The sequence below is a fragment of the Papaver somniferum genome, chromosome 2, assembly GCF_003573695.1.
Source record: "Papaver somniferum cultivar HN1 chromosome 2, ASM357369v1, whole genome shotgun sequence".
Classification (NCBI taxonomy): domain Eukaryota; kingdom Viridiplantae; phylum Streptophyta; class Magnoliopsida; order Ranunculales; family Papaveraceae; genus Papaver; species Papaver somniferum.
Window position 1 is genome coordinate 144,792,419 of NC_039359.1, and position 11,028 is coordinate 144,803,446.

General features: G+C 36.7%; 1 protein-coding gene across 1 annotated transcript; it reads left to right on the forward strand.

The window, feature by feature from the left end:
• The first annotated feature begins 2,495 nt into the window (after positions 1-2,495).
• LOC113352130 lies at positions 2,496-9,572 on the forward strand. The gene is made up of 6 exons (XM_026595995.1): positions 2,496-2,565; positions 2,802-2,815; positions 2,897-2,986; positions 8,388-8,468; positions 8,587-9,049; positions 9,286-9,572. Exons 1-6 carry the CDS (start codon positions 2,496-2,498, stop codon positions 9,570-9,572), a joined length of 1,005 nt encoding a protein of 334 aa, XP_026451780.1.
• The last annotated feature ends 1,456 nt before the right edge of the window (positions 9,573-11,028 follow it).

An 11,028-nucleotide genomic window follows, 5' to 3' on the forward strand; every position in this document is an offset into this window, starting at 1 on the left:
GAGACTAAAACTCATCTATCACTTGGAAAGTCTATTTCTACTTTATCTCCTATATTGAGACAAAAGTCGTATTACTATATAGTTTGCACATTTGAGATTTCGAGCTGAGTTTAACTCGCTTACATATTTCTCGAAATATGTGTTGGTAAGCTTTCGCTTCAACCAAGTTCATCTTATATTCTTGACGATAGTCAAAAGATGATCATGTGAAAATTACCGAGTAACATCTTACATGGTTTGTGTGATACAATCATTTTATGTAGACTTGGAATGTTTCGTTATGATTATTTCAATAACTTGAAACTTGCTTTGATGCTAATAGTGTGTGAAAACGGCTATTGTCATCCTTTAAGAAAGTTTCAATGATTGAAATAGAGTTTAGAACTATTGGATTATGAACATAGTATGCATTCTTGCATGTATTTGATCCATGACCGGAACTATAGTATGCATACCCGTATGCGTACTTGTAGTTGTGAAATTTCGGGTACCAAGTACACATACCGGTACGCGTACTTGCATAAGGTATAGGTACGGGAATTTCTGCTGGGTTTTGGAAGGTATGCGTACCCGTTCGCATACTGGCGAACCCAAACTCAGACCGGCTACTTAGGTATGCGTACCAGTATGTATACTTGAGTGGTTAAAGTTCTAAAATCGGTTGGCTCATGAACTAATACATTTATATATTAAGGAATGCATTCTTTGCAAACCGTCTCTATAATGTTCATGAATTGATTCGAGTGAATCAAACCGATTTTGCTTTAATTGTGTTCTTGTATACTTCTATGATAACATAGCAATTGAAAAACTCTATAACTAGTTTCATTTGAGTCATTTGAACTAGTTGTGGTTAAGATGAATAAGGTTGATATGAGAGTGTTCATATAGATAACCTCGGTTAACTACTGTTGAGCCAACATGGTGTACACGTTACGGTTACTCAAACCTAAATGAGGGTACATTTCATTTGTGTATAACAAGCTAAGTTCGATCTAACGGTTGAAAGATATTAGCTTGAATCTAATCAGGTTTTCATTTAACGGTGAATATTGAATGCTTTGTTACCAAGGTAACTTAGATTGCAAACCTTGATTTGAAAATTATATAAGGGAGAAATCTAGCATCTGGGAAACCTAATCCCTACACCTCCTGTGTGATACTAGTTGCGACTAGAGTCGATTCTCCTTTAACCTTAGGTTTTTCATGAAACCCTATAGGTTAACGACTTAAAGACTTCATAGCCAGACCCAACTATTTTCTCTGTAGTTGCGTATTCTGATCTTACTCCTTCTATCGTGATTGAGTATTATATTTGCTAGAATTTTCTTAAGATTTATCTCTGATAGGTAAGATTAAAAGTAGTCACAAACATCTTCGTCTCATCGTTTGTGATTCCACAATATCTTGTTTCACGACCATACAATTAAGATTATTGTGAGGTGATTGATAATACTAGGCTGTTCTTCGGGAATAAGTCCGGTTTATCAATTGGTTCCTGTGCACCTTGATTTATCAAAAGACGGAACAAAACTCGTAGGTATTTCTATGGGAGATAGATTTATCTATTCCAATAGACTTTTCTGTGTGAGACTGATTTGTTTATCAAGTCTTCGACTTTGGATCGTAGCAACTCTTGGTTGTGTGTGAGATCATCTAAGAGAATCAAGTGCATGCGTAGAATCCTGATGGGGTTCAGAGACGTAAGGAGCACAACTATACCTGGATCAGTGTGAGATTGATCAGGGATCAACCACATTCCAGTCTGAAGTTCATTGGTAGTAGGCTAGTGTATGTAGCGGCTTAATACAGTGTGGTGTTCAAAGATGGACTAGGTCCCGGGGTTTTTCTGCATTTGCGGTTTTCCTCATTAACACAATTCTGGTGTCTGTGTTATTTCTTTTCCGCATTATATTTTGTTATATAATAGAAATATCACAGGTTGTGCGTTGAATCGATCAATTGGTAAATCCAACCTTTGGTTGTTGATAGAAATTGATTGATCCTTGAACATTGGAGTTTGGTACCGTTCAAGTTACTTCTCTTATATTCAATCGGGCTCGCAAGTTCCTATTTGCTGATTGCAGATTGAATTGAGAGATAGAGATATAAAACTCTTTGATATACTTTTCTCTAGATTTAGTCTGACTGTCTAGTTGATTCTCTTGAAAGTATATTGGAGTTTGTCTATTCATATTGTCGAACGAAATATTGGGTGTGGTTGTTAGACCCCTGTTTTTCACAGATACAAAGCACTTGATGAAGGAAGACAGGTTCAAGATAGTTGTGATTCACTTAACTCAAGTGCTTCACAAGAAAAGGAGGATGAAGGAGAAGAAGTAGATTCAAGGGGGTTGTGTCTTGTTAATGGGAACTAAATTGATTAGTTGGATTATCAGAGGATTGAATGCTTACAACAAGCAAATTTCGGTTAAAGATTTGATTGTGGCTCATAATGTTTGGTCTGTGCTATTCAAGAGACGAAATTGGTTAATATGACTAGCTGGTTTATGAGACAACTTTGGTTTGAACCTGAGTTTGAGTGGGAGTTCATTCCATCTCAAGGTACTGCGAGAAACAGTGGAGGACTGATTCCAATATGGGATAACTCTTTGTTAGAGTTGTTGTATAAGAGATTGGGGGTTAATTCCATTTCTTGTTTATTCCATTTTGGAAGTGTACTAGTTTTAAGTTTATTCACACTAATGCTTACTCACCATGCGACTACATCATGCGAGAATCTTTTTGGAGAGATTTAGTTGAAATCAGACAATGGTCTACTGAATCATGGTGTTTTGCAGGTGATGTTAATGCTGTAAGAAGTGATACGGAGAGGAACATAGATGGAGGTGATACTAAGAATATGATCTTTCTTAATGAATTCATTCTGGAATAGGAATTGATTGATTTACCTCTAAATGACAGTGCTTACACTTGGAGTAATAAGCATGATGTAACATTACTTTGCAGGCTGGTCATATTCATGGTATGTATTGTTTTTGATTCTCAGTTTGCAAATGCAACTCAAACGGTGTTGGTTAGAGCGGTGTCTGATCATAACCCATTACTGCTGGACCTAAATCCCGGTGTTAAAACTACCTCAAGTTTTAAGATAGAGAATCATTGGCTTAAGCATCCATACTTTGTTAAGAAGGTGGAAACTTGGTGGAATACTTATGGTGTTTGTTGGTTCTCCAGATTATATTTTGTATAGAAAACTTCAGAACTTGAAGTTCTTTATCAAAACATGGAGCACAGAGGTGTTTGGGAATGTTAGGAAGGAGGAAGATATTTTAACCTAGAAAATAAGGCTTTTAAATTCAGCTGAAGAGTCTGCAAGTCTTTTGTAGTTGCAGGAAATCCTACACTACACCCCTCATATGATTTCATTATTACTCAACTCATTTTTAGATTTACACTCTTAATTTTATTGATCAATCTTTGAATGTTCTTATAAGAAAATATAAAGGAATCAAGAATGACCTCTGCTCTAGACTTTCTCTCTCCTATTTACTTGTTTCTTACTCAAAAAAATCTCTCTCTCTTCTTTACAACTTGAACAACTATTTATAGGGAAATATATAGTGGATGACAGCTAATCTGTCCTTTATTTTCGGATATGGCTTGCGACATCTCGCAACTTTACGAATGTTAATTTCGCAAGATTTCTAATTTTCATAGAACTATCACATCTTTCTCGTGATTCTAGCTGACGTCGTTTATCGTATCATTTCTGAAATTGTTCTGCGACGCTGTTGTGTTGTGTAGTTGATAATTTCGCTGAGACATTATCGTTGCGAGATTCTGATCCTACATCTTGCCTCTTCTCATATCTTCTCTGCAAAGTAGAGAATGATGTGAGAAATGCCGCAACTGTTCATCTCTTCATATTCTGCATTTATCACACGTATTCTTTCTTCCATCTGTTTCTTGACACGTCTTCTGTAACCGCTGCTTTTCAACCGCTCACGTCTTTTCGTCTTAATGATGTTTATTTCTTCGAGTAAAAAAAATCTCCTTTATATACTCTTCTTACTCTTCTTTCCACTTTCTTTTTACTTTCTCTTCTGTTTTTATTCTCCCATCTCTGCAACTTTGTTATTCTTCTGCAAGTTCTGCTACTGTAATTTTTCCCCCTTCAATCTTCTTATTTTTTATTCATTCCCATACTCTATATTCAAATATGGATCCAAGTGGTCATAGGCATGAGAAGAATTTAAAAGATGTCCAAAAAGATCTTGCTGATAAAGGTTTCACACTCTCTACCATTCCTGGTGAAAATGCCAAATCAATTCTTTCTGTGAAACTTTTCTCTGATCAGTACTGTGATGATCAATCAATTATAATTTCGCTAGGTCAGATTCTCGCAGGTCTCCCTATTCCTCTTTATGACCCAGATCTTCCTTTATTCTATGTAACTCTCGCTCACCCAGGATTTTCGCGAGCTATCTTCCAACTGAGTGGGGACTGCATCCGTTTTATGCTAGAGTTCGCTAACCGTGGTGCTGGTAAAGGATCTCTGTACTCCAAAGAACTTAGGGATCCTAAATTCGCAGACCTAGAGATAATTGCTAAGAAATACACAGTAGCGAATTTCTTTGAGAACTATGAACTTATCTCCATGAAGAAAGAGAATACTCGCTGGGGTATTCGCTTAAAAAGGAAAGATAACATTGATGAAGCTAAAATTATCATGCAATATATTGACTGGCATTCTGGTAAAAACACAACTCCTCGCCAATCCAAAGATGATAAATGGTGTCTTTTTCCTTTAATGCTAAAAGGACCTTACATTGCTGGGTCAAATGTTCTTCCTGCGAATTTCGATTCTTATCAACCTTGGGTTTTCTCTTGGCCCGAGAAGGAGAAAGAGGTATGTTTCTTCCCGTTTAGGTTACTTTATATTTCTTTATTATTTTGTTCGCTAACTCTTGCGACATTCTGCAGATCCAAAAACTGAAAGATAGTTATAACAGGACTGGGAAAGCTAATACTCTGTTAGCTCTTCGTTCATACACATATGAGGTAAGAAATTTTCTCTTATGATTTTAAACTGTATACTGTTGCTTCCATTTCTTATTTCTATCTGTGTGTGAAGATTATTGCTGAAATAGATGAACCTGCTGATGTTGCGAAGACTGGTGATAAAGGTAAAGGTGCTCTTCGCAGAGAAAAATCAACTGCTCCTCCTTCAAAGAAAAGGAAAGTCCATTCTTCTTCCCCTTCAAATATTCCTCCTCAAGAAAATTTCGAAAGTGACAAGGATGATGAGGACAATGATGATCTTGCCGCAAGTGAAGATTTTCCACCTGAATCTTCTATGGCTAAACTCTCTGGCCTCTTTTCTGATTCTCTGCAAGGAATGGGAGATAGCCAATTCGCTAACACCTGCAAGGCTCTCGCCACACTTTGCGATATCCCTTTGTTGGATGGTGATAGTTCTCTTCGTGGAGTTTCTAGATCAGTGACTCCCGACTTCTTGCATTCCCTCAATAGTCTGGTATACTTTTATCCTTTTATTTCTTCATTGTCATAACTCAAAATTTCTTTTTATATTAATATTTTTTATATTTTCTCGCAGGATGGAAAGATTCTTTCCCTTTTTCCTCGGATCTAGAGAGGAGACGCGAAAATCTTGAAAAGAAGAATCTTCAATTTCGCACAAATAATGAAGAATTGGAAGCTGAAGTTAAGGATCTTCGCGAGAAAAATAGACAATTAGAAATTGATTCTTCTTGGTATAAGAACAAAATCTCTAGTCTTCAGCAAGCTAATAATCAGCTTTACGGTATGTTACTTTTCTCTTTTCCCTTCATTCATTCATCATGTTGTTTTATCTTATTTAAATGATCCTTTTTGCAGATATTTATGGTCTTTATGATGAAGCTACCCTTCTTCGTTCATTTCCTAATGCCTTGGATAATGATACCCTTCTTGAGCTTCTTAACAATTTCTTAAATAGTTTCTCAAATGATAAAATTTCATCCCTTTCTCTAAATGATCTTAGATCCAAATTTCGCCTCTTAGAGATTGACCATAGATCTAGTTTAGGCTTAGCCAACCGATTTAAGCGTCTCCTTCTTGATTCTAAAGAGAAAACCAATGAGTTAAGAACCAAAATTAGAGATCTCATAGATGATAAGGATCGCATCTCTGATCAAGGTGCTAAGGCTTTGGCGAAATTCCAAGAGACTCTTCTTGAAGTTCAACTTGAACGAGATGAAGCTAACCGCAAGAACATCGAACTCTGCGAAAGGGAAAATCAAATTCGTTTTCGTATTCTTATAAGTAATGAGGATGAATTTGTTTGGTCTGCGAAAATCTTAGATGATGCTAGAAAAGATTTAGGTGTAAATGTTAGTCTCCAAGTTGAGCATACAACCTTGATTAGAGATATGATTTCTGACAGAGAAGGTTACTAACTGCTCTTCTTTACTAATCTTTTGCTTCTTATGAATTTTCATCAAGTTAATAATTGATTGTATTTTGCTCGCAGATTCTGAAAATAGACATCGTGAAAAGATCGAGGAACTCGAAGCTAAAAAGGAGGAGCTCGCAAAGAATCTTTCTTCTCGCAACGACAAGTATTCTAGATTAAAGAATCAAATCAAGATCACTGTTGCGAATTTTAAGAATGATGCTATGCATTTTCGCAATCAAACTATCCAAATGGTTTGTGACGATCATAATATCCCTCAATATGATTATCCTTGTCTCTTGGAAGAGATCCCACAGAATACTCCCAGTCTGATTATTTCTGATAGCGAAGCTGATGATGAAGAATCTGATGGTGATGAAGGTTCTGATGGTGATGAAGATTCTGACGCAGACGAAGAAGGGAACAAGTCTGATGAAGATAATGAAGGATCAACTAAGAAGTAGTCTTTGTTTCTTTCTTTAATTCTCTGTAATACTTGTACATTTATCCCTTCTTTATGTATATTTGTGTTTCTTTCATTTTGACCTGCATTCATTAAAACAATTCTTCCTTGCAATACAGTTAATCAATATAATCATTAATTTTTGAATCTTTGAGTAAATCTATCATATGGAAACAAATAACATTTTCTAATTTCATTCATTCCCATACTTGCCTCTGTTATTTGTATCCAAATGAGAGATTTTATAAATTTTTCTTATTTTATGCCTCGATTTCGCAGTTAATTATTTATAACTTCGCAATCTTATGCGAAGTGAATTTTGATTCTTTTCAAAATCTCATTCCTGAGTGGTCTTATTTTTCCTTCCTAATTAAAGGTCTTATTATGCCACCTCTTGTCATTGCGACAAAATCGCAGGACGTCCTTGCACTTTCATGCAAAAACCCATTGATCTTGCCTTAACTTTTTCTTTTGTATTATGGCCTCTTCAGGAATGTTGCGACAATATGACAGGTCTAAATATTCTTGCGAAAATAAAGCCCCATGACATTGTCGTCTTTCGACGAAATCGCAGGACGTCTTCGCACTTTCATGCGAAAACCCATTGATCTCGTCTTATCTTTTTCTTTTGTATTATTGCCTCTTCAGGATTGTTGCACAAATATGACAAACCTCAATACTCTTGCGAATAAAAAGCCTCATGAATGAAGGGTGCCTAATGGAGGGTGCCGCCCTTATTTCCCCCTTGTTGCACGAATAAAACCTTAAGACACTTATCAGCTCCCTAATGGAGGGTGCCGCCCTTATTTCCCCCTGGTTGCCCCTTCAAGGAGGCGTACTTCTACCATACAAGGTTAGCTCCTCCCATCCAGTCTTAACAACAACCAGTGTTTTCACAACCTCTTATCCCTTTTACCTATAGGGCTTATGGTTACGAGACTGCACCCTAAGTGGGGTTTTCTTCAGGCCGAGTACAGTATAAGCCAAGACTTGTCAAGAATGGCAAGGTGCGCTTCAAACGCCCCTGGCACTCTTGACTCAACCGTGTACATCGGTGCCTTGATCAGATCTGCACTCCTTGGGGGAGTCCTTATTACCTTAGTCGCCCAACCTAAGTCATATGCTTAAGCTGAGAATCCAAGGTGCCTCTCCCTAAAATTAGAAAGATTGCGAAATTAACATTTGTAAGGTTGCGAGAATGTCGCAAGTCATATCCGAAAATAAAGGACAGATTAGCTGTCATCCACTATATATTTACCTATAAATAGTTGTTCAAGTTGTAAAGAAGAGAGAGAGAGAGATCTTTTTGAGTAAGAAACAAGTAAATAGGAGAGAGAAAGTCTAGAGCAGAGGTCATTCTTGATTCATTTATCTTTTCTTGTAAGAACATTCAAAGATTGATCAATAAAATTAAGAGTGTAAATCTAAAAATGCGTTGAGTAATAATGAAATTATATGAGGGGTGTAGTGTAGGATTTCCTGCAATTACATCTTTCACCTGTTCAGTTAGAAGAAAGAGCTAACATGCTGGTTAATCTTAACAATGTTAAGGTGACTAGGGAAAGGATGGCATATCAGAGGGCAAAAGTAAAAGGCTTCAGAGAGGGGGACAAGAATAAAAAAAAATCATAAAATTGCAAATGCTAAAAGGAGAAGAAACTGCATAACCAAGTTGGAGGTGGTAGGTGTGGATGTTTTTAATTAGGAGGTGATAAAGAAGGAGATCCAACAGTATTACACAACTCTTTTCACGGCGAAGGATCCAGTTTCTCCTACTTTTGATAATATAAATTTTAAAAGTATTGATTCAACTCAGCAGGAATGGCTGGAACGACCTTTCGAAGAGGATGAAGTGTTGGATGCTATAAAGAAATGTGGTGCTAACAAAGCACCAGGTCCATATGGTTATATTTTGGATTTCTTTAAAGCATGTTGGGGTTTTCTGAAGGTGGATGTTATGGCAGCTGTTAACGAATTTTATTGCAAGGAAAAGCTAGATTGGAGACTGAATATGGCATTCATGAAACTAATCCCTAAGAAAGAACACTCGGGAACTGTTAAAGACTTCAGACCTCTTTGTCTAATCAATAATTTTTATAAGATAATCTCCAAATTACTTGTAGAGAGGATCAAGACTATTATGCCTAGACTGATATCAAATGCTCAAGGTGCTTTTATAAAAAAAATAAGCAAATTCTTAATGGAAATCTTATAGCCAATGAGTGCATTGATAGAAGATTAAGGCAGAAGAAGCCTGGAATTCTATGTAAGATAGACATGGAGAAGGCCTTTGATAATATCAACTGGCCTTCCATTTTTACTATCTTGAAGAAAAATGGTTTTGGAATGAAGTGGATCAATTGGATTGAATGGTGTGTCACATGAGCTCAGTTTTCTATTTTAGTGAATGGTTTATCTACAAACATAATAAGACCATCTAAAGGAATAAAGCAAGGAAATTCGTTGTCACCATTCCTGTTCCTTCTGGTGGCTGAAGTACTTTCTATGTTACTAAATGAAGTGGTGGCAGAAAACAGGATTGGTGGCTTTCAGGTAGCGGAAGGAGGAATAATGGTACCTCATCTACAGTTTGCAGATGATACAATTATCATGATTAATGCTACAAAGTTGGAGGTTAGGAGACTGTTGATTATTTTGTTATTGTTTAAGGTGTTGACTGGATTAAAGTGAATTTAGAGAAGAGCTCAACAACAAGTATAAGAGATGATGAGTTGGTGGGGGAACTAGCTATGGAATTAGGTTGTAAAACTGATCCTTTACCTAAAGGAGTATGGCCATTTGGGTATGCCTATTGGAGCTAGCAAAAGGAGTATGGCCATTTGGGGTGTGGTGATTGAGAGAATGAAGAAAAAACTAGCGCCTTGGAAGAGGAAGTTTCTCAACAAAGAAGGTAGAGTAACTTTAATCAAAAGTTCATTAGAGAGCATTGCAATCTATTTTCTGTATGTGTATTATCTTCTAGTTTCAGTGGAAAAGAATTTGAACTGTATAATGCGAAAATTATTAAGGGGGGAGGATGATGAGAATAAGAAGATGAGCTGGGTGTCTTAAAAACGAATTTGCAAATCAAGACGAAAGGGAGGTTTAGGTATAAGAAGTTTGAGAAAGATAAACAGATCTTTATTGGAAAAGTGGCATGAGAGGTGTTGTAAGGAAAAAGTGGCATGTGGTATGGTATTCTTCAGGATAATAAAGATTTTTATGATGCTTTGACTATACATGTTAAGAATAGGAAGAGTGTTAGGTTTTGACACGACTGGTGGAACGAAAAAATGGCTCTAAAAGATAAATATCCTAGACTCTACAGGATCAACAAACAAAAGTATGAAACTTCAGAAAATATGATAACCATGGTTTGGAATTTTGAGTTTTCCAGGGAGCTTAATATAACTGAGCGCATTGACTTGTCGGAGATCAAGTACAATAGAAGAAACGTGAATCTGGTGCAGGATGTGGAGGATGAAATTGACGGTGTATGCACAGCTAAGGATTTGTATAACAAATTGAATGAGACATATGAAGATTGGGAGTTTGAGAAAGTCGTGCATAGCAAGGTTGCGCCTCCTAAGGTTTTATTTCTTTTATGGGATGCAATGCATAATTCAGTTCCCACTAGATGTATGTTGCAGCACAGAGGTGTGAGAGTGAATTCGTTATTATGCCTTTACTGTGATAGTCAGGTGGAATCTCTTGACCACCTTTTCTTACATTGCAGCTGGGCGAAGGCTTTATGGGATTATTTCACTGCTTCTGTTCAGGTGAAGTGGGTTACGAATGCAAACTTAGCTAGTTGCTTACAAAGCTGGAAAATACAGGGAGCTACAAAGAAGATTAAGACGGTTTGGCACCTGTTACCCTTCGCAATATGCTGGGAGCTTTGGCTTGAGAGAAATAGCAGGGTACATGGTGGTAGACCGAAATCTAAGGATGAGTTGATTTATGCAGTGAAGCTAGACATTTTCCTGTGGAGTTCAAACACCGATATTTTTAGGAATTACTCTTCAAATCAAATTATGTTCCAGTGGGTAATGGCTATGAGATAACTTTCTTTCTGTTTTTTTTTTCAGATTACGATTTGAATATCCTGCTTGTATATAACTTGTACATATTTTTTTTTTGCAATATA

Bases quoted from the DNA above. Each gene is read 5' to 3' on its own strand.
- LOC113352130 (XM_026595995.1), top strand. From the start codon at position 2,496: ATGACTAGCTGGTTTATGAGACAACTTTGGTTTGAACCTGAGTTTGAG. The intron at 2,987-8,387 runs GTATGTATTGTT...TCACCTGTTCAG, and splicing joins GCAGGCTGGTCATATTCATG to TTAGAAGAAAGAGCTAACAT. The intron at 9,050-9,285 runs GTGCTTTTATAA...TTTCTATTTTAG, and splicing joins ACTGATATCAAATGCTCAAG to TGAATGGTTTATCTACAAAC.